The sequence below is a fragment of the Giraffa tippelskirchi genome, chromosome 8, assembly GCF_054371585.1.
Source record: "Giraffa tippelskirchi isolate mGirTip1 chromosome 8, T2T-mGirTip1v1.2.pri, whole genome shotgun sequence".
In the NCBI taxonomy this organism is placed as follows: domain Eukaryota; kingdom Metazoa; phylum Chordata; class Mammalia; order Artiodactyla; family Giraffidae; genus Giraffa; species Giraffa tippelskirchi.
The window spans coordinates 55,861,375-55,884,473 of NC_137282.1; the positions used below are offsets into that span (position 1 = coordinate 55,861,375).

At 45.9% G+C, this 23,099-nt stretch overlaps 1 protein-coding gene across 5 annotated transcripts in view; it reads left to right on the forward strand.

Moving 5' to 3' along the window:
* SEMA5A (semaphorin 5A) overlaps window positions 1–21,005 on the forward strand; it is a 521,440-nt gene extending 500,435 nt beyond the window's left edge. For 2 of the 5 annotated variants that reach the window (XM_081521332.1, XM_081521333.1), the window contains exons 18-23: window positions 634–852; window positions 4,658–4,828; window positions 6,939–7,094; window positions 9,424–9,471; window positions 16,663–16,986; window positions 19,441–21,005. In XM_081521332.1, the coding sequence (XP_081377458.1) occupies window positions 634–852; window positions 4,658–4,828; window positions 6,939–7,094; window positions 9,424–9,471; window positions 16,663–16,961 (893 nt within the window). In that variant the 3' untranslated portion in view covers window positions 16,962–16,986; window positions 19,441–21,005. The remainder of the gene's footprint in view (window positions 1–633; window positions 853–4,657; window positions 4,829–6,938; window positions 7,095–9,423; window positions 9,472–16,662; window positions 16,987–19,440) is intronic. The other 3 variants (XM_081521329.1, XM_081521330.1, XM_081521334.1) reach the window with 2 other exon arrangements.
* The last annotated feature ends 2,094 nt before the right edge of the window (window positions 21,006–23,099 follow it).

Genomic DNA, 23,099 nt, shown 5'->3' on the forward strand with positions numbered 1-23,099 from the left:
ATCCATTTTCTCTGAAGAGCACCCCACATAGGTTTCTGAGCCACAATTTTTAAGTAAACAACCAAGGAGCCTAGAACCATCCATACTTCTGCCTCCTCACACCCGGAACCTCATGGCATACTTTGAGAGTTTTTTGTTAAAACCCATGTCACACTGCTTCCATTTGAGAAAATGACTGAATATTTCTTAATATTTTAAGGCAGTAGACATGTTCATCAAAATAATCACAAATTGCACAAGGGCAATTTGTTGCAGAATTCCCAGTGGAAGCGAGAAGGGTGTATTTTCTTTGAAAGAAATTTCTCAGAACAGTAAATGATCTATTACCAAAAAAAAACAACAAAACTCTGTTCCTTGTATAAGGACTTAGCCACATTCACAAATCGAGGTCTTAGTTGCACCATTATTTAATAGCAACTGTGGAGATAGAAGACTTGAATTATAGATTATCAGGCAAACTGAAATTTTATTTTTATTTCGTTTTTCGCTTCTGCAGTGTAAACATTGTTAGACGGATATTTGAGAATGTAGTTGCAGGGGCCGAGCAGACAGTGGCTGCAGAATGAGTTAGTTTGGACTCTGGTTCCTCCAAGAGCTCCTGGCAAAATCACACTGGGGCCATTTCCTTGGCAGGCCTGTCCGGCGATTTCCTGCGGGCGGGGAGATACTCCGCCCACACCGTCAACGGGGCGTGGTCGGCCTGGACGTCGTGGTCGCAGTGCAGCCGAGATTGCAGCCGGGGCATCCGGAACCGGAAGCGTGTCTGCAACAACCCGGAGCCCAAGTTCGGGGGCATGCCTTGCCTGGGCCCGTCCCTGGAATACCAGGAATGCAACATCTTGCCCTGCCCAGGTGAGCAGGTCCAGAAATCTGGAAAAACTGAAACATCAAGGTCTTGGAAGACCTTCTTATCCAGCTTCCCTGGCTTTATGTTTGAGGTATGACTTGTGATAGATAGGTAGGTAGATAGGTACAGACACAGGTGTGGATAGAGGTGTAGATACATATATATACACAGATATATGTGGACTTCCCAGGTGGCTTTAGTGGTAAAGAACTCACCTGTCAATGCAGGAGACATAAGAGGTGCTGATTAATCCCTGGGTTAGTAAGATCCCCTGGAGGAAGGTATGGCAACCCACTCCAGTATTCTTGCCTGGAAAATCCCATGGACAGAGGAGACTGGCAGGCTACAGTCCACGGCGATGCAAAGAGTCGGACGTGACTGAGGTGGTCAGCATAGATATGCTGCTGCTGCTAAGTCACTTCAGTCGTGTCCGACTCTGTGCGACCCCACAGACAGCAGCCCACCAGGTTCCGCCATCCCTGGGATTCTCCAGGCAAGAATACTGGAGTGGGTTGCCATTTCAGCATAGATATAGGTTTAGATACATAGATGTAGGTGTAGACATTGATGTAGATGTAGACACAGACATAGATCTAAGTGTAGATATAGGTTTAGATATATAGATATAGAGATAATCTTCCAACTGCCTTGCTATAAAGACAAATATAACCTAGACCAGATTATGTCCATCTGCTTCTGCTGCTGTGAAAGAAACCAGAACATACTCGGAGCCCCTCTGAGGGATGGTGGGCCCAGGCATCGCACCTCATGAGAAACGGGCTGGGCTTCATCGCCTGGAGAGATGCGTCCTGTCCTTGACGCTGGAGGCTGGCCCCTCCCAGACTGTGACGGGCCCAGCCCCCGAGAATTGGCCTCCCTTCATACCACAGAGCCTTCACTAGAGTGACAGTTAACAGGGCTGGACCCCGAGGGGCCTGCGAAGCCCGGCCCGGGTGCCCTCAGCTGACAGGCGTCCACTTCCTCCTGAGTTCAGTCCTCTAAACGTGCAGCACCCCTCCTGCAGGCCCACCGGAGCTGCACTCTCAGGGTCTCCTTCCTGAGCCCTGGCTTTGTAGTCCACAAATTCCCACACAAACGCAGGGTCAATGAATGAGCTTCGGGGGCCCCACGCAGGGTGTGGAGCACTGACACAGCTCCGAAGGCTCCGCTGTCGTCTGTGATGCTCTCACCATCCTACCTTCTTCTGCCCTGGCTCTGAGTGCGGCTCTGTCACCTTGATCGCGTCCTCTGACCTTCCCACGTCAGAGCAGCTTGCATTTAACCCCGTGCTGCATGGCCATCCTGCGCGCTGGGCTCTGGTTTTGTATCCTGGCTTCAACTTTGTCAGAGTGACCACCCAAGGAGGCCAGGAGCCTCTCACTCATGCCCATGTCTTCAGCTCCCAGTGAGCCTGGCACACACTCCAAATAGCTCCAGTGACGGTTGTTGAAGGATGAGAAAATAAGCAGTGTGTTAGTTGATCTTCCTTTTTTTAATTCATTCAGTTCTTCAGCAAACATTTTTTACAACCCAGTGTGCATTGTTTATTGAATATAAAAGGATTCTTGGGCTTCCCTGGTAGCTCAGCTGGTAAAGAATCTGCCTGCAGTGCAGGAGACCAGGTTCGAACCCTGGGTTGGGAAGATCCCCTGGAGGAGGGCATGGCAACCCACTCCAGTATTCTTGCCTGGAGAATCTCATGGACAGAGGAGCCTGGCAGGCTACCGTCCATGGAGTCCCAAAGAGTCGGACACGACTGAGTGACTAAGCATAGCACAGCGTAGCACAGAGAAAGACTCAGTGACCTGGTCCAAGTTGGAAAGGAAGGTAAGAATTTAGAGAGGAGGCAACCTAGTAGGGTCAACCTACTAGGCAACCTAGTAGGGTCACCAGCTGTTCGGCTGATGACACGATGCAGTGGCTACATCAGCCGGGGACCCACTGAGCTGGAATCAGGGCAGCTGTACTGAGCAGGCTGCCCTGGGCTGAGTCCTCAGGGCCAGATGCGAGTTGGCCATATAGACAAGCAGGGGTGGGGAATGAGGGGTCACCCTAAGTATGGTGCACACAGTTTTTAAAGGCACAGAAGCCTGCATCTATAGCATCTTTTTCAGTTGGTTAAAAAAACAATTTTCTGAATCCCTTAAGCAAGGAACTGGCTTGCAGCAGTACTTAGAGAGCATCTGTTAGATGGACAGATGGATGGATGATGAGCGAATTGTGGGCGGATGATGGATAGATGATGAGAGGATGGTGGGTGGATAGTTGGGTGGATGAATAAACATGTACATTAAACTTAATATACAGTCCTCCGCTTTGTAGCAGGGACTCCCAGTCATGTTCCTGCTCCTCCCACTACTCTGCGCTTCCTAGACTATCTCTGCCTAAATTTCCCCAGCCTCGGGAGACTCTTCCCTCCAAACTACCCAGCTTTCTTGGCTGAGCCATGCTGAGGGGCTGGGAAAGGTCATGTCTTTCCCACAGCCCCAGAGTGGAGAGTGGAAGGGCTCCTCCCTGGGGGGCCAAGAGGGAACCCGTGGGGCCACATGATTACATTAGCATCTGTGCTGTAAAGAGGGGCCGGGAGGCAGCATGAGAAAGTCAGGACCCCTCGCCCACACCACCTCCCCAGACTCCAGACACGAGCCCTCACTGCCGTTGGCAAAAATGTTCAGACTCCTTCAGATTCTTGGGTGCTGCCCTGGCTCGGGTGCTAGGCTGGGGTCCTCTCAGACACATCCCATCAGCGTGACCTAGTGGCTGCTTTTATTTTTGTGGATCTGCTGGTCAAGCCAGCACCGTGTATATATAACCTTATTGTATTGCAATAGCTCTTTTGAAAGCCGAGATTCCCTGGAGGGCTGTGAAAACATTCAGAGTGGCCCTCTTCACTTTCCACTTGGGAGTTCAGGGGCTGAGTGGGGCAAATGCTAGTTTTCTCCCCCACCTCCTAGAAAATTCCTAACACAACGGAGGGATTGGAACAGCTCGGAGCTTTGCATGTTGAGCTGCTCAGCCAGTTATGGGCTTTTTTTGCCTCATCTAGGACTCTTCCCTCAATGAATTTACTCCTCCTTTGTCCTCTTGGGTCCACAAAGGGGCACTGTATTTTATTTTAAAATGAGTTTTCTCATTGTGGGCTTCCCTGGTGGCTCAGGGGTAATCCACCTGTCAGTGCAGGAGATGTGGCTTTGATCCCTGGGTTGAGAAGATCCTCCGGAGAAAGAAATGGCAACCCACTCCAGTATCCTTGCCTGGGAAATCCCATGGACAGAGGAGCCTGGCAGGCTACAATCTATGGGTCAGACATGAGTTAGCAACTAAATAACAACAGGGTTTTGTATATAATACCTATTAGGCACCTGTGATGTGCTAAGAACAGTCATTGCTTCTCTGTCTGTGAAATCCTGAAGTCCACACTTTGTTCAGTAAACTTCAAGGAACACAAAGGGAGCCTAAGACTTTGGTCCTGTCCTGTGTGGTTGGCAGCAGTGAGCAGTAGCTGGAGCTTCACCTGAACAGCTACAGAACCAGGTTCACGGTCAGCCCCAGAGGCTGGATTTTGCTCTACAGACATACATGCATTCCTCCGTCATCCTTGTGCTTGCATGTTTACATGCTTAGAAATATTTCCTGGAAAAATTGAGAGGAATTGAGGAAGCATGGGGAGGAATGTGGAAGACCCCATATGCCCTGCTGTGATGGTCCGTGGTGTGCCCGACGCGTTCCTGCGGTGCAGACCCTGGGTAGCCCCACCAGCTCGGTCAGATGTGGGTTTCAGAAGCACTGTGATTTTGTGCCCCTTCCCAGTGGATGGTATGTGGTCTTGCTGGTCCTCCTGGTCCAAGTGCTCGGCGACGTGTGGAGGTGGACATTACATGAGGACCCGCTCCTGCACAAACCCAGCTCCCGCCTACGGAGGTGACATCTGCCTGGGCCTGCACACGGAGGAGGCGCTCTGCAGCACGCAGCCCTGCCCTGGTAAGCGGCCCCTCCCGGCCCAGCGCGGGGGACGGGGTGGTAAGCGGCCCCTCCTGGCCCAGCGCAGAGGACGGGGCGGTTTCGGCCTTCCCCGTGGTAAAGAACAGGCCTGCAATGCAGGAGATCCCGGTTTGATTCCTGGGTCAGGAAGAGCCTCTGGAGAAGGGATAGCCTACCCACTCCAGTATCCTTGGGCTTCCGTTGTGGCTCAGCTGGTAAAGAATCTGCCTGCAATGCGGGAGACCTGGGTTTAATCCCTGGGTTGGGAAGATCCCCTGGAGAAGGGAAAGGCTACCACTCCAGTATTCTGGCCTGGAGAATTCCAGGGACTGTATAGTCCATGGGTGAGTAAAGAGTCGGATACGACTGAGCAACTTCACTTTCACTTTTCGCTTTGCCGGAGAAATGGTGAAACTGACAAAAGCATATCTCAGTAAGACTAAAAGAGAGGAACTCGGCAGTGCCACAATGTTGCCGGTGCAGTGACTTTATAAGATGTTGTTCTATTAATACAATGGAATCATTCTCACCATTCCACAGTTGCAGAACTAGCAACAGAAACTGCTGATAACCAAGCATTCTTATAATATTTAAGTTGGTAATGAGTACTGAGGGGCTTCCCCTCTGGCAGTGGTAAAGAATCCACCTGCCAGTGCAGGAGATGTGGGTTCAATCCCTGGGTCAGGAAGATCCCCTGGAGAAGGAAATGTCAACCCACTGTAATATTCTTGCCTGGGAAATCCCATGGACATAGGAGCCTGGCAGGCTACAGTCCATAACATCACAAAGAGTCCTGCATGACTGAGTGAGTGAGCAGGCAGGCAGGGAATGGGAACTGGCATTTTGTTGCTGAGAATCAGGGTGGGAATCAGAGAGCCTTTATGGACTGGCTTCACGGAAATACCCCCAGGACCGTGGGATGGGGATCCGGGCTCCAAGGCTGGGTGGCCCCTGTGCCCAGTGGGTACCCTGTAGCAGCCTTCCCCATCCAAGAATAGTTCAGTTTTCTGACATATAGGGGCCACTTGGAGTGAAAATGAGACACTCTCTTCTGAATCTGACTTAAACTTTGAAACACACTAATGTATGTGTGTGTGTGTGTGTGTGTATGTGTATTTTTTTAACTAGCTCCTGAAGATTTTCCTTCCAGATTTATTGTATATCGCGAAGTGTTTAGAAACCGTATTCTCAGTCAGTCCAAAAACTGTTACCTTACACATTTCTCAGGAAATACTGTACCCTTTACAATAGATCAAAACACAAGTTTGGTTTCCAGATTTTCTCTGAACTGCAAAGAGGATGCTTACATTTAAAAAGGAAGAAAAAAGCAAAGTGTGTAGAAAAAAAGGAAGAAAAAAACAAAGTGTGTACTAACAATATTTTTATATTAATATTTCAGAAATATTATTGAGAGTTCATTTTTTTAAACCCCTCACTTAAAATGTGTATTAATCCTCTCTTTTCACACATCCGTGTACCCGGGTGAATTTAACAAATCCTAGTTAATCTTCTCCTTTGGGGTAAAGTGACCTTAGCTGGCTCATCTTTTGACCTTGACCCAGGTTCGTTTGTGGATCTTTGGTGCTTCAGGGACAGTAAACACGGTAGAATGAATTCTACCTCACGTACAGCCTGCCTGTGGTATACTGACTCTGCATGGCTGTTTTCATAACAGGAGAGAAAGTATTAATACATGTAGCCAAGGCTTTCTCGCTGGCCTAAATTTGCCTAAAGAATAACCAAGCCAAGGCTTTCTCATTGTCATTTCTCTTGCCTGGGTGCTGAGACCTGTAGACATTTTCCGGGGAAGTATGTGAGCATGAATGATCCTGTAGTAAAGGTGTCTAATACCATTACTTGAGAGCGTTAAAATAATGTGTGTTTTAGAAAGTGTATTTTAAGCACAGTATTCCTAATCAAAGGTATACGAGTTCTTTTATTCATGCTCCTGTGTGTTTTATTTATAGGACTTGGTCATGAGATATGAGTCTATCTTGTTTATAAACTGTAAATATCATATGAAAATTCAGTGTCGGTAAGCTGCCAAGCTTCCAGGTTGGTAGATTTTACTGGTCGCGTTGCCACATCTCGTCTCCTCTGGCCCCTGCAGAGAGCTGGTCGGAGTGGTCAGACTGGTCTGAGTGTGACGTGTCTGGAGTCCAGGTCCGTGTCCGCCAGTGCGTCCTTCTGTTCCCCGTGGGCAGCCAGTGTTCAGGAAACACCACGGAGAGCCGGCCCTGCGTTTTTGATTCCAACTTCATTCCAGGTAAGGGGGCAGAGATGCTCATTAGTGTGAACAAAATCACTTCTCATGTTTCAAGAGGAAATGATTCATGGGTGCGACTTTTAACTGCTCTTTGATGTTCTGTTTGGTAACACAGAGATGATTCAATCAGTTCTTACGATCTCAAGGTGCTTATGAATTTGTGGGAGTTCCCAGGTGGTGCTGTTGTAGCCACACGTTTTGGGAAACAAACTCACTCAGAAGGACAATGCAGGTAGTGGAGTGCAGTTAATTACACCGGCAGGCCCAAGGCAGAGTCTTCTCTTAGCCAAGGACCCCAACCAGCATTTGTGAAAATCTTTTATACTCCATGTGTACATGTCCGAACTCACCACCCCAAATTCCTTGAGACTCACATAAACAAAGGAAGGGTAAATACAATCACAATAATCCCATCATTCATGTGTTATGTGTTCAAACAGTTAAACAACTGGCCAATAATCAATAAGCCCGAGGTTACACTCCAATAGGTACAGAAAAATTTATGGCCTGTCCGGAGACAGGGGTGATTAGTGTATGTTTTCTCTTAGGCAGTGAGTAACCTGGATATGATCTTCAAGGTTCCCCTATCTGGCGGGGGTCTTATCCTTTTATTGTCGTTTCCATAGGCACTAAGCACAGAGTTTAGAGTCCATTAGAGAGGTGGCCAAGCATGATCAGCATAAACAGGCCTAAGATGGAGTCCAGGTCCTATGAATTGCCTCTTCAGTGCTAGTGGTAAAGAACCCACCTGCCAATGCAAGAGATATAAGAGATGCAGGTTCCATCCCTGGGTCAAGAAGATCCCCTGGAGGAGGGCATGGCAACCCACTCCATTATTCTTGCCTGGAAAATCCCATGGACAGAGGAGCATGGTGGGCTACAGCCCCTAGGGTTGCAAAGAGACAAAACCGAAGCGACTTAGCAGGCATACTCATATGCATGGATTTGTAGGTAATGTGGTTGGAGACTTGAATTTAGGCCATGAGTTTTAAGATTTTTTTAAGCACAATATCTTCTACAATTTATTGATTATAACACAGTCAGATAGTCTGTTCAAAAAATGAAAATAGATTTTCTTTTAACATTAGATTAAATGCTTTGGCAATGCTGTGCCTATGTGTTTGCCCAGAGAAAAGAGGACTGTTCTTTTCATGTAACCTTAGTATATTTGGGAAAATGGAAACCCATCCTTGTTCTCGTCTTAGAGACGAGGTTGGCTGGCCCTTCGGCTACGGTCCTTTCCATGTGAAGCCAATGTTTGGTTAATAGTGACAGCTTATCACCCATCACATGCTCACACAGGCACCGGCAGTTGTTTTTCAGTCACTAAATTGTGTCCGATTCTTTGTGACTCCATGGACCGCAGTACACCGGGCCCCCCTGTCCTCCACCATCTCCCAGAGTCCACCCAAGTTTACGTCCATTGAGTCAGTGATACCATCTAAACATCCAACCAAAAGGCATGGGCTAGATACTTACAAAATATTTCACATATTCCTACCATGTGCCGTAGGACCCTGACATGGACCAAAAGCAGAGATTAACCTCTAAAAAGGTTGCAATAGAGAATACCTTGTTCTCCTCCGCTAAAGGAAAAGATAGTCATATTTTAGAGAAAGTTAGCTTAGGCCTCCTAAGGCACCTCAATCCTGTATTGTCTAGAACTGCAGGAGTGTTTATTATTGTTTCCCTTTCAACCATAGACATATTTTTAATTCTTGCTATTGAATGAAAAATCAAGAGCATTTCTGGACTCCTGAAATGGTGTGTATCCTTGGGAGTTAAACATTTAGGTGGATCTCTCCTTTTATTGACACCCTACCTGTGGATTTCACATAAGCATGGAAAACAGCATGGATGAGCTCTGAGTAGGAAAATTATTTGTTGAGGCAATTTCCTTTGAGCTCTAGTGGAATGGTCTCCCTCCCCAAGGAATGTGACAACGCTGGTTTTGATGAGACAAAACATCTGAGACAGAAACCCCTCAGGCAAACACTGTGGGTTCCACAGCAAGAAGAATACATTGTAACAGAAAATCTGCACAAACTCCACCCTTGTTTTGAAACAAGTGCCCTGGTTTCAGACTGGGAGACCATAGTATTTTCTCACTGCTGTAATGAATCTCACCTCTTTCCAATCAAGATGACCTTGACAAGATGCATCTCAGATTGGCTAAAACAAACAAATAAATGTGTTTTTAAAAACAATTGATTAGGCTTTTAGAAACATTGACTCACATAAAACTGAAAATCATTGGACACTTTGTAAATGAATCACTAATGTGATCTTCCTTCCCTTCATACATTGTGATTGAATCTTTTTTTTCCAGAAGTGTCTGTGGCCAGATCCAGCAGCATAGAAGAGAAAAGGTGTGGAGGTGCGTTCTGCTTTTTAATTAATTCCTAGTGCATTTCTGATATTTTCCAGTCGTTTCTAATCTCATGTTTCATGTGATGTCTCTGCTATTGGTCAAGAACAAGATTAGAGGAACTCCTCAATCTAAACACATTTTATTTTGGCAGGAAAAACACAAAGGAGTCCATATTTGACATCTGCATCAGTGATTCTTACATTGGGTCCTTAGATCAGCAGCATCCGTATCACGTGGTAACTTGATAGAAGTGCAGGTTCTCAGGCCTGCCCTCAGTCTACAGAATCAGAACCTCACCGAGAGGGGTCCGGCTCTGTGGTTTAATAAGCCCCTTAGGTGTTTCTGGTGGATGTAAGCTTTATGATCCAGTGATCTTGGTATTAGCTACAGTTAGATTTCCCATGAGTAAAACAGAATTCAACCATTATGTTTATATTTATAGTGTAAATCCATGGCAGCCAGCTTCAAATCTCCAAAGGGCTGAAGCAATAAAATGGTACAGTTTTATTATGGGCAAAAGGTTAGACTTGTATCTCTAGAGATATTTTTCAAACTTCCAGCAGCCCCAAATGACAGAAATCACATTCCCTGGGTCAAATCCATGATGCTTTTGGACTTTCCCGTCTAGGTCTGTCCTGTCTGGATGGGAGGGGCTGGCGGTCCATTGATCAGAGTCCAGCCGCCGTCCAGCTATTGTGTGGCGCCAGTATCCAAACACAAAACCAGTGTCTTCCTGTGTGTAGGTGTTGACCATTCCTAGCATAACCTATTCCAGCTGGGAGTCCCAGACAGCTCAGGTAAAAGGTCTTTGGTCTCTCACACTCAGAAAGAAGCTGGATTTTCAGAGGTGTGTTCCGGGGATGTACTTGCAGTTATTAACTACTCTGGTAAAGAGTTCACTATCTGTTACACTCTGTTTACTCGGCCATCTGTTAATCCACTTGTTCAGTCGTGTTTACTGAACACCCACTCTGTTCCAGTTTTGTGAGGGGTGCGTACAGTGGGGACTCTAATAGCTCCAACTCATCTGGAAAGAAATGACATATCCCAGGAGAGCCCTGTGCCTGAGAAGGGGGATGTCTGGTGTCTGTCGTGGGTCAGTTCACTGAGTTCACAGACTAGTGACCACTACCTTGGAATCCAGGCCTTCCCGGTGGCTCAGCGGTAAAGAATCCTCTTGTAATGCAGGAGACACAGGAGATCACAGGGCTTCGATCCCTGGGTCAGGAAGATCCCTTGGAGGAGGGCATGGCAACCCACTCCAGTATTCTTGCCTGGAGAATCCCATGGACAGAGGAGCCTGGCGGGCCGTGGTCCGTAGAGTTACAAAGAGTCAAACATGACTGAAGCGACTGAGCATGCACACACCTTGGGATCCAGCTGCAAGATGAATGTGGGTTGGTTCACAGGAAAATAATGGGCGGTGTAGTATTTTTAGATCAGTCACTATGTGCTCATTGCTGCATCAGATGACAGGAGGTATCCTGTTTCATCCCCACAAAATTTGTTCCTGGGGGTACCACAGCCCACAGTGCTTTTTGTAAAACCCTTGGCAGCAGAGAAGGATTCGGAAGTCAGTATTTTTCAGAGTGTAGACGGGTGATACTGGGCATATACTGTATGACAGCCCTGAGGATCTGGGGACCACACTCCATAGTAACCAATCTCTTTAAAGACCCTGCCGTGGAATGTGGGTGAAGAGAAGCAGCTAATGAATGCTCCTCCTGGCATTTCTGGTCACTTCTGCAACAAACGGTCGGGTCAGGTCAGGCTTTGCTGCCTGATGAGTGGTGAAACATCAGTGTTCAGAGATTGTGGGTTTGGGAATTGTAGAGAAGGGATAGCACCGCAGCTTTAATCTGCATTTTATAAACAGAGAGAAGAGGTTCAGGGGAAGTCGAAGTGGAGTTGAGTCTGGATCCAGACAGTGGGACCCCAGTGTGAGTGTTAAGCCTGGAGAACCATGGGCTTCCGAGATGGCTCAGTGGTAAAGAATCTGCCTGCCAATGCAGGAGATGTAAATTCAGTCCCTGGGTCAGAAAGATCCCCTAGAGAAGGAAATGGCAACCCACTCCAGTATTCTTGCCTGAGAAATCTCATGGGCAGGGGAGCCTGGTGGGCTACAGTCTATGGGGTCACAAAGAGTTGGACACGACTTAGTGACTAAACAATAATCACCACAAGAAAAGAGTCCTGGTGCTGAGTGTCCCAGCGGAGGGTGTCTGGGGTCTGCAGCTATGGCAGCCCTGTCCAGGCAACACTCTTAGACAACACCCAGGGTTCACAGAGCGGCAGAGTTTATACAGAGTGTCCCCATCCTAAGGGATTTCAAGGCAGAACCTGGGGGCAGCCGGCTGATGCTTCTGCAGCATGACTGACCCTCCAGGTGTAACACAAATTCACAAAGCACTTTCCTCAGCCAGCCTTCTCAGGGTAAGATATGGGAGTCCTGCCAAGACCTTGAACATCCAGGAGGACATGACACAGATGGTCCTTTTCTCTCTCTTTCTCTCTTTAGTCGCTAAGTCATGTCCGACTCTTGTGACCCCATGGACTGTAGCCCGCCAGGCTCCTCTGTCCATGGAATACTCCAGGCAAGAATACTGGACTGGGCCGCCGTTTCCTTCTCCAGGGGATCTTCCTGATGCAGGAATTGAACCTGGGTCTCCTGCATTGCAGGCAGATTCTTTACCAACTGAGCTGTGAGGCACAGAAGGCCCACTTCCATCCTAAGAGTCAGTGTTTGTGTGTTTGAGCCAGTTGTGCAGTGTGCTGCCCCAGATCAAGCCTCAAGGTGCTGTTGATTCAGTCATAGAATCACAGTCTTCAAAACTCACTGTTCTGGTCTTAGGCTGCTGACACTGACACGGCAGAGCAGGTGGGTGAGTGGTCATGTGTGCAGCCGCGCTCAGTCACTGAGTTGTGTCTGACTCTTTGTGACTCCATGGACTATAGCCCTCCAGGCCCCTCTGTCCATGGGATTTCCCAGGCAAGAATACTGGGGGAGGTTACCATTCCCTTCTCCAAGGGATCTTCCTGACCCAGGGATTGAATCCAAGTCTCCTGCATTGCAGGCTAATTCTTTATGGTCTGAGCCCCCCCCACCTCAAGGAACCCCTGGGGTTAAGAGGTCAGATGGAGCTAATTGTAGGGGTGAGAAGTAAAAAGGATTACCTAGGAAGGAGGTTTGAGGATGCTGAGTGGACTTCACAGATAACTTTTTTCAGCTTATTGAAAAATCAAACTTTACAGAGAAAATCAGCCAGTTGAACCCTCTGGGTAGTTGGTCTCTATTCTAGAGACTGAAAGACCAAAGACTCTATTTACTGAACAAAAACAACAGCAAAAAGCATATTCAAAGTGAAATGCCACACTAAGCAGATGCAAGAGATTGAATAGGAGTGATTTTTCACTTACACAGAAAAAAAAGTAGGCCCCTTGAAAGGTTCCGACTTTGAGAGCTATTTTTAGTTGCATGAGACACAAAGACTATACAATCATCCTAGAGATGTCAGCTGGCCCAGCCTTCCCCAGGCACCTGCAGGAATGATTCACTTGACTAATGACAAAGTATCTGCATATGGAGAGAGTCATACATCTTCCCTGTGTTATAATATAATATGTTACTACTACAGCAGAAGTACTTTTATAAATTTAAAAGTACTTTATTGCCAAAAAAAGAAAAAGCTAACCATCATCTGAGCCTTTGGCAAGTCATAATTCTTTGCAATAGTAACATCAAAGATCATTGATCACAGATTACTGTAACAGATTATAACAGTAATAAAAAAAAGTTTGAACTATTGCAAGAATTGCTAAAATGTGACACAGAGACACGTAGTGAGCAAATGCTGCTGGAAAAATGGTGCCAATGGACTTGCTAGACAGAGTCCCCACCAATCTTCCATGTATGAAAAGTGCAGTATCTGCAGCTGTGCTCTGTCTGCACCGTCAGAACCCAGAGCAGCTGTACCTTGCATGCTCCTGTTTCACCCTCATTGGCCTTTGTTTGCAAGTAGCTGCATATTTAAGGTTCACCTCCAACCCCTTGTCTATGTCTTGCCTGTTGTTTTGGTCTTGTTCTCTGATTACTCCCACAGGAAGGGCTCTTGTGAACAATGTTCTCTTGAGTTGAGACAATGAGACAACAGCTTATTCCCCTTATACTTGAAAGTCAGTTTTGCTGGATATAAAGAATAAAATACCTAGGAATAAATGTACATAAGAAGGGAAAAGATCTATACTCAGAAAACTGTAAGACAAGGGTGAAAGACAAAAAGACGACACAAACAGATGGAGAGATGTACCATGTTCTTAAATTGGAAGAATCAGTATTGTGAAAATGACTATTGTTACCTAAAAGAAACTACAGATTCAGTGAAATCCCTATCAAATTACTAATGGCATTTTTCACAGAATTATAACCAAATTCTTTTACAATTTGTATGGAAACACAAAAGACCCCAAATAGCCAAAGCAAGTTTGAGAAAGAAAAACAGAGCTGGAGGAATCGGGCGCCCTGACTTCAGGCTATATTACAAAGCTACAGTAATCAGTACAGTATGGTACTGGCACAAAAACAAAACTATAGATCAATGGATTAGGATGGAAAACCCAGAGAGGAACACATGCTCCTACAGTAACCTAATCTGTGACAGAGGAGACAAGGATATACAATGGAGAAAAGACAGTCTCTTCAGTGAGTGATGCTGGGAAAACTGGACAGCCACGCGTACAAGAATGAAATCAGAACACTCCCTAACACCTACACAAAAACGAACTCAAAATGGATTGAAGACCCAAGTGTAAGACTGCACACTTATAAAACAATTAGAGGAACATATAGGCAGCAGAAGTACTTTTATCCCCACATGGCCTTGAGCCTGGGGGTCCAAATGGCCAAAGCATTGAGAAATGACGGGTGTGGAGTCCACGCTGGCCTTACTGTGAGGGCGGCTTTAGGGTTAGAGTAGAGCGTCCAGTGGTCGCTGGTAGAATGGCCCTTGCCTGCTTTATCCAGCTGTCCCAGGTTCAGGCCTAGAGGCTTTAGACAAAATCAGGAAAAGCCACCGGTTTATTGATTCCTTTCACTGGGTTAAACCAGTGACCAAATAATCAAGCAGTGAAAAGTTGAGGTAGATGTCAGGGAATGGGTGGTACTGTGGAATGTTCTAGTAACATCCTCCTGGATTATCCAGCCTCAGGTGCTGAAGATGCTGGAGGCCTGTGTTAGGAATCATCAGTTTAGAGTTTCAGTGTGAGTGGGAGTACATTGGTTATGGCTCATAGAGGACAGAGGAAAAGACTGCCCTTCTACACCATCTTCATCCACCTCAGGGTACAAATCCAACTCCCAGGGCCCCAGAGCCCCAGAACATGGTGTCCAGGAGTGGCAAAGGGGCACAGCTTAAAGGGAGAAGCTTAGAGGGTTTAGAGATTGGTGAAGGATGTTCCACCTGTGCTCTGGATTCCAGGTGAGGCAAAGGCAGCTCTCAGAGTCCTTGGGAAGGAGCCCAGGTGATTAAGGAACAAATATGCCAGGACCTACTGGGTACCGGAAACAGACTCACAGGTCTCCTCTCCCTGGGGACCTCCCCATGTGACCCAGTCTTCTCGTCCGGCATCCACAGTGGTCCCCAGCAGGCATCTTCAGTGGTCCCATTTGAGTGCAGAGTGGACAAGTGAGAGAGAGCAAGGGTGACCCTGGGCATCTGGTGGTGGATGGAGGGGACACCTGGGAGAAAAGACAGATCCTCAGGTGTGCCCTGTGCAATGGAGACATGAGGCCGGTAACCCTCAGGCAACTGGTTAGCTGTACATTGCCAAGACAGCAGAAAAGCAGTGAGGTCATATTTTGCTTTACCTGAATTTCAGTAATTTCAGCTTCACGGGCACAGCTCAGATGTCATCTTTATTTCCTAAAAGGCTTAAAATTTTGATTGTCGGGTGTTTTACCAACGCACAATGAATATCTTATTTTTTCTTTTGTTGTTCTTTCTCAGACATTAAGCAGGCCTTGCTATGCCACTTTGATACCACTCAAACCAATCCTATATTAGAGACATAAGGCCCTATCAGTTCATTTTTTCAATATTTTGTATTTATAACTCAAAATAACTGAAAGATGCTATTAAGTGGAAAAAAGCACTGTATAAAAGAGGGTCATTTCGTGACCATTAAAAGATCATGTTTCTTTGACACAAATCCTTTGTTTCTTTGGAGTAAAGCATTTTACTTATAAGGTCTCCAAAATACAATGTGAGTGAAAAAAAATGGTACCCGGGTGACATTTACAACATGCACACATGGCACGTGAGTGTGCCTCGTGTCTCCAAAACACAGTACAGAAGATGGTGATGGTCGTTTCCTCTTGGAAATAACAATGATCATAAAAGATTAATTCTTGTCTACCCTTTTGCACTTTCTAATGTTATACAACATGTGCATATTCATATTCTAGAAATGTAGTGGAAACATAATGATGATGCAATCAGAGCACATTTTTAAATAACACGAAGTGATGAAGGAGAGGGGAAGTAGTCAGGCTTGCAGGCGAGCGGGAATGGGAAGCAGTGAGATGCACCCTCGCTTTGTTCCCGGGACACAGGCTGCGTGCAGGGGCCCTCAGGCCCTTCAGGAACATGGAAAACACATTCCCTAGGAACCCCAGACCGCAGATCGTGCTGCGCTTGAAACAGAAGGAAAGCCGTTAAAGAAAAAAGAAAGTCTCTGCTAGTGTATGTGGGGACGTCCAAAAGGCTGGTTATAATCCATAAAGGCATTGACATAAACTCTCTGTGCTCACTGCAGAGAAGCATTTTGGCGGCAGTGACATTTTATATTTTTACGGACTTTTTTTTCATGGTCCATATTAAAAAAAAAAGGCTTTATTGAATTTGTTGTGATACTGGTTCTGTCTTATATGTTGTTTCTGTCTTTTTGGCAACAAGGCACGTAGGATCTTAGCTCCCTGACCAGGGCTCAAACCCACACCGCCCCCGTTAGAAGGCAGAGTCTTAACTGCTGGACCACCAGGGACGTCCCTGGGACACTTTAAAGGAGGGTCCAAAGGTTTCCTGAGTTTTGGAAGGAATGTGGTGCTTTCCTCTTGCGTCCTTCTCTTTTCCTCTGAGCCCATGCGCTGGGGAGGAGCGTGTCCCTTTTCCAGTGGCCTCACGGTGGATCTTGTCTCCCCAGAGTTCAGCTTGTTCCACATGATCGCCGTGGGGCTCAGCAGCTCCATCCTGGGCTGCCTCCTCACGCTGCTGGTCTACGCCTACTGCCAGCGGTATCAGCAGCAGGCCCATGACGCCACCGTCATCCACCCCGTCGCACCCGCCCCTCTCAACACCAGCATAACCAACCACATTAACAAACTGGACAAGTATGACTCGGTGGAGGCCATCAAGGTAGGGATTGGCAGCCACTGCGGCAGCCAGATGTGCCGAGGAGGCAGGTGTATCCTGGGGGCTGTCGGCAAACCTCAGTGGTGGTGATGCAGGTGACGGGGTGGGGGACAAGGTAAATGACGCCTCTTCTTTTTTCCATTAATTTTTATTTGACATATCAAAAGACAGTTGATTAGCAATGTTGTGTTCATTTCAGGTGTACAGCAAAGTGATTCCGTGATGTGTATATATGGTTTCTGATTCTTTCCAATTATAGGTTATTACGAGATATTGAATATGTTTCCCCTGTGCTGCTTCCCTGGTGGCTCAGATGGTAAAATTGTCTGCTTGCAATGCTGGAGACCCGGGTTCAATCCCTGGGTTGGGAAGATCCTCTGGAGAGGGAAACGGCAACCCACCCCAGTACTCTTGCCTGGAAAATTCCATGGATGGAGGAACCTCATAGGCTACAGTCCATGGGGTTGCAAAGAGTCGGACACGACTAAGCGACTTTGCTTTCACTTTTCACTTTGCTTTTGCAAGATATTGAATATATTTCCCGTGTTCCACAGTAAATCCTTGTTGTTTAGTTTGTATATAATGGTATATATCTATTAATCCCATACTCCTAATTTATCCCATGCCCACCTTTCCCCTTTGATTACTGTAAGTTTATTTTCTATGTTTCTGTTTTATAAATAAGTTCATTTGTATTATTTTTTAGATTCCACATATAATTGATATCATACGATATTTGTCTTTGTCTGGCTTACTTCACTTAGTATGATCATGTCTAGGTCCATCCATGTTGCTGCAAATGCCATCATTTCATTAAGTTACCTGAATTTTGATATTCCTGTTAAGTTCATGTTCCCCTTAATATTCCTTAGGGAGTGTTTTGATGCCCTCTCTCTGCTATGATGGTTTCATTCAAAATCCAGTTTCCTTCCCGTGTGGGAAATGGAGTTTCTTCAGCCCTTACAGCTTCAGCTAGTTGGAAGCTCTTATGTCCCAGGATCTGTAGGGTCCTGTCTCGTTCCTCTCACCACCATGGGCCCCCCACCCCCACCCCGTGCATAGAGACAGAGCTGGGTCCAGCAGCCATCAGCACCTTATACTGATCCATGATAGAGCCAGGAAATGAAGCCCCAAGAATTAATAATACACCCCACACACCTTCTCAGAACCAAGCCCCAGAGAATGAGGAGGAACATGAGTTCCCATGAGCAAGAATCTTCAAGCAGAAACCTCCAGTACCCAAGAATAGGGCCCTTCTCAATGTGATCCCAACCCATCAGCTCATCTGTGATCAGTTGCTTCAAGCATTGGAAGATCATTTAGCTGGCCTCCTGTTCTCACTGAAGATCCAGGAGCCACTTAATCTGAAATCTTGCTGCTCTGAAGGCAAAGTACCGCTGTCCAGGCTCTAATGAGTCTTTCTAGAACTTTCTTCTGACTCCTTGGCCAGATAAATCCTGGACGTTTGGGCTCTGCCACCTACCTAACATCTTTATTTTGAGCCTCTCATAATTTACCCTCTACCTGGGATAGTTCAGCTCTTTAAAAGAACAGGTATGTGAAGTGAAGTGAAAATTGCTCAGTCGTGTCTGACTTTGCGACCCCATGGCCTGCAGCCCACCAGGCCCCTCTGTCCATGGGATTCTCCAGGCAAGAATACTGGAGTGGGTTGCCATTCCCTTCTCCAGGGGATCTTCCTGTCCCAGGGATCGAACCTGGGTCTCCTACATTGCAGGCAGTTTCTTTACCATCTGAACCACCAGGGACACCCCAAAGTATGGGTAACTATTCTCTTAGTGAGAAAGAGCGTTTGTGTCAGAAATGGCTGCAGTAGAGACCACCACCACCACAGTCACCTTCCCACAAGTGTAGAAAATGAGAAATTAAGAATTTCATGCATTTATGTAAATGTGTTCCTTCAAAATCTTTTATCAGTGTACCATGACAGTCCAAAAGCTGCTTATACAGCTACTCAGTTATAAGTGGTAATACTCAAAGTGCTCGTGAATTTGAAATCACTAGAGTCTTAGGTTTCCTGGAGGTTTCAATTTAGGTTTTCTAACTCTTGGAAATTTTCAGACTAAAGTTCAAAAGTAGACTTTCTGAGTAAAGCTCAAAAATAATCTGGACTGAAAACCTACCAACCTCATTCTAGTTATGAGGCAAGTCCTCGACAAGGAAAATGATGTGCGGAAGCGTGTAAGTGAGAAAGACATTTTAAAATGATGAAGGCTTAGGGGAGATCTCATATTCCACATACAGCGGGTTTTTGAACAATACTGCACTTCTTGGGTCCACTTATTTACCGATTTTTTTTCAATATTACCGTATTCCACTATAGGAGGTTGGTTGAATCCAGGGTGCAGCACTGTGGGTCCAGGCAGACCTCAGATACGGAAGAACCACAAGTATGGAGGGTTGATTATAAATTATATTCAGATTTTCAGCTTCGAGGAGGGTTGGTGCCCCTAACACCCATGTTGTTCCAGGGTCAACTATAATTGTCTCCTGTTATATTCTCTTTCTGAAATACTGCTTACTGAGTACTCGTAAATCTTCTATTTTATAGGCATTTAACAAAAACAACTTGATCCTAGAGGAAAGAAACAAATACTTCAACCCGCATCTCACCGGGAAGACCTATTCTAACGCCTACTTTACAGATCTCAATAACTATGATGAGTACTAAGAGCGCTTCTATTTTTGGCTTCTTGTAATTCCCCCAGTTCCTTAAGGCCTGTGCTCCATGACTGCCCATGTCTCCAAGCCTTCAGAGATGGAGTGTGGATACATCTCAAGTGCATTTCAAGCCACTAGTGTCCCATTGCTGCCGAAGAAAAACGTTCTCAAAAGCAACAAAAATTGAAACGTGACCATGAAAATCTGGTCTACAATTCTTGATGATTGTGTTTAATGAGCCATGGTGTGCAGTTTTTCTTTTTTAATTGTGTTCACTCCATTTTTCTAATAAGTTGGTTGCTTTTTTCGAGCTTTTTCATAAGTGTACCACCCGCATTGGAAGGAGTCTTTAGAAATATGAACATCTTCTTGACCCTGAGCATAAATCTTAATGGTGATTTAATTCAAGAAAGCAGGCACTTTATATGAGCGCCTCCCCACCTCCACATGCGTTACAGAATTGATAAAATGGAGAATTGAATGTGGCCATACACGGACTCACCATTGTGGTGATCTCCGTCTTCTCATTCTGGATGGTGCTGTGTGTGTTTGGACTTGGAACGCTTCTTGCCTGAGGACGCCCGGGGATTCAGCCTGGCTTGCATCTGCAGAGATGCAGGTATGCGATGTGAGGTCTCGACCCTCAGCCTTGCTGCCATTGCTGTGTTCTTCCCAGGGGAAGTAAGTGTAAAGAACAGAGGGACAGACGGGATGATGGGTGAATGTGTTCTGCAGCTCGCTGTGAAGCTTGCCTTATTCTGACTTGTGGATTTCATGGCAGTTCAGGGAGCTCTTTGCCACGTGGTCAAGGGAGCCCACCTGTCTGTGCCATAGTAACATTCTGAAGAACCACTCTGTAAAATAACCACTTGTTTAGCATTTGTATAATAGATTCTGCACCTGCCCTCTCTTTGCAAAGAAAAATTTAGAACATTCATGATGCCAGTGAAGAGAGTATTGAAAGAACTGAAATATAATTGAAAACAACTTTTTTAAAAAAAATTTTCCATGCTACAGAAGGCATTGGATGAACTGACATTTAATGAAAAGCAACTTTCTATTTTCCATCTCCCTGATAGAACTAACGTGTGGCCACCTGCCCCTACTAAGAGCATTAATGATGTGTAAAGCTGGCTTTCTGCAGCTTGTTGCTGTGCATATTGAAGTGCTCCCCAAGTTCCAAGCTGTTGTTTGCTGCCTCCAGGTCAGGTCAGGAGGTGATGTTTAGCTTGGGTGCCTTTTGTTTTTTATCTCAATGCTGCCTTCCCACCCACCTACTCCCATTTCTCCCTGCGTGGGGGCAACAACATTTCAAAAGAAGTATCCTGAGAAATCAGGGCATCTGGAAGGTAAGGCTTTCAGTGACCCCTGTGGTTCTGGGCTTCAATCATCCACAAGCATTTCAGAGTTATGATGCTGTTCAGTGTGGTCCCCAGAAGGAAAAAAAAAAACAAACAGGATAATTTACTCACAAAAAACTGATACATAATATATGGCAGTTGGTTGAATAATTTTTGAAAGTAACAAGAAGATTGAAACTATTCATTGGATGCCTCTGGGTGTCATGATAAAGGCCTGGGTGGACATTAAAACATGTTCTTATTGATAAATGAACCTTCAGATCTGTGAAAATCTACAGTATGGGCATCAAGGGACACGTGTATGCTTTAGCATACATGTATTCACCCTAGCCTATCTAAAGAAATTGGACATTTTTATGCTTAGTAATGAGTGTTGTTGAGTTCAAAACATTCTCATATACCCAAATTTTCTGAAACGGCTCTACTAAAATAAAATCTAAATTGCAGTTGGGCTCTGGGAGGTCTGATAGATTTCAAATGAATGATGTTCTGGGTCTTTCCAGTGGGGAGTTCATGCTATGTCTCCCGTATTCCCTTGAATGCTGTGTGAGATTGCTCTGTCTCAAGTCCGCACTTAGGAAGTGACGTTTACCCAGATAGTTTTCTAATTGTCCCTGGGTTGTGTTTTCCTTGATTGCTTCACCCTGTCTCATCACTGTCCTGTAAGACAGATGTCCGCACTGTGTAGCACATTTAGTGGTTTTATGAGTTCCAACCCCCACAATATTTTCTAAGCTTAAAAGGTCATTTTCCCCTAGGACAGACGATACTGACATTTCAAAAAAAGCATCACTGGACTTGATGGGAAATGTTTTCTAAATGACTTCAAAGTTGGTCATTAATCAGTCTTACACACTGACTCAGGAAAGCACCCTCCCCCACAACAGACTTTTCATGTTGTTGATTACATAAACCTTTATGATTATCACCGCAAAGGAATTCATTCGTTTTTGTTCCCTGGCATTCTGTTCGAAATAAAGTTGTTCTGCTCTCTCTCTTCTCTCCTCTTCCCTCGCATCCCTTCCTCCCTCCATCCTTCCCTCTTACTTAACAGACTATAAATTGGTTTTGGAATAGTTTTAGCTATAATCTAAGAATTTTAACCAGCCATGGACTAACTTTTGTTTTCCCATCACCATAGGGCTATCACTCATGTGTCTGCCTCCCCTCTGTATCCTTCATTAGGCCCCCATGCGGTGGGCTGTCATGATAAAGTCTACCACTTCTGCTGGAAACTTCAAACAGCAGCTCTTCCTAAGGTGGACGGTAGAGATTCTTGCCAACACTTTTCACATTTTAAATTTCTGTGTAACTTCTTCATTATCCAACCTTTTTCCTTCCTTTCTTTTTCTCTTTCTTTCATTCTCCCTTCCTTTCCTTGTGTCTTTATTTTTTCTTTCTGATACAAGCAGCACAAATAAAAACTAATATTTTTAAATTGTATTTCTCTGAGTCTAACATCAAATGACATTAATCACAGTTTAATTTCTAGGGTTGCTTCTAGATACAGTTGAAGTTTGGCTGGTTCTCATTAGTCTCACTCTGGAATTCTTTGGGATCTGATTCCCAGCGTTGGGTGCTTTCTCTAGACTAGACTAGTCACTGCCTAACACCAACCCTGCAGTGTCACGGGGTCCCTGCTCGCGGCAGAGCAGGTGGCCTCTCAGAGTAGCTCTGTAGATGATGGCTCTGACGACACTGAGGACTTTGTCTCCCTGCACGACCTAGACTCTGTGGATTCTGGGGACGCAGAATCGGGCTGTGTTGCGTGAAGACCCAGGGCCCCATACTCGGGTGTTTTCTCCCCCGATGACCTGACTTGCTCTAGGCCTGCTTCTGAGCTGCTGCCCCTGGGACTTACGGGGGGATCTGGACGTTCCTGCTCTTTCAGGGACATGCCACTAAGCCTGTCGATTCTGACTAGAATTGGCAGTAATCCTGGGAAAAGGTGGTTCCCTCTGTGTGTGGAGGGTGGACAGAGAGTCTAAAGGAACTGAGAGGGATAAGCGGTGAGTGAATGTGAGGCTCCTACGTGAAGGAGCCTCTGTGCCTAGGGATGGTCAGCCCACGGGATCAACGAGAGCCAGGAGTCTGGCCCCTTGACTCATGAGTGATGGCAAAGAGAAAGGAAGTGAATTTGGGAGAAGGGGACCTTGTAAAGAAGGGACTCTGGTGCCTCGCAGCCCAG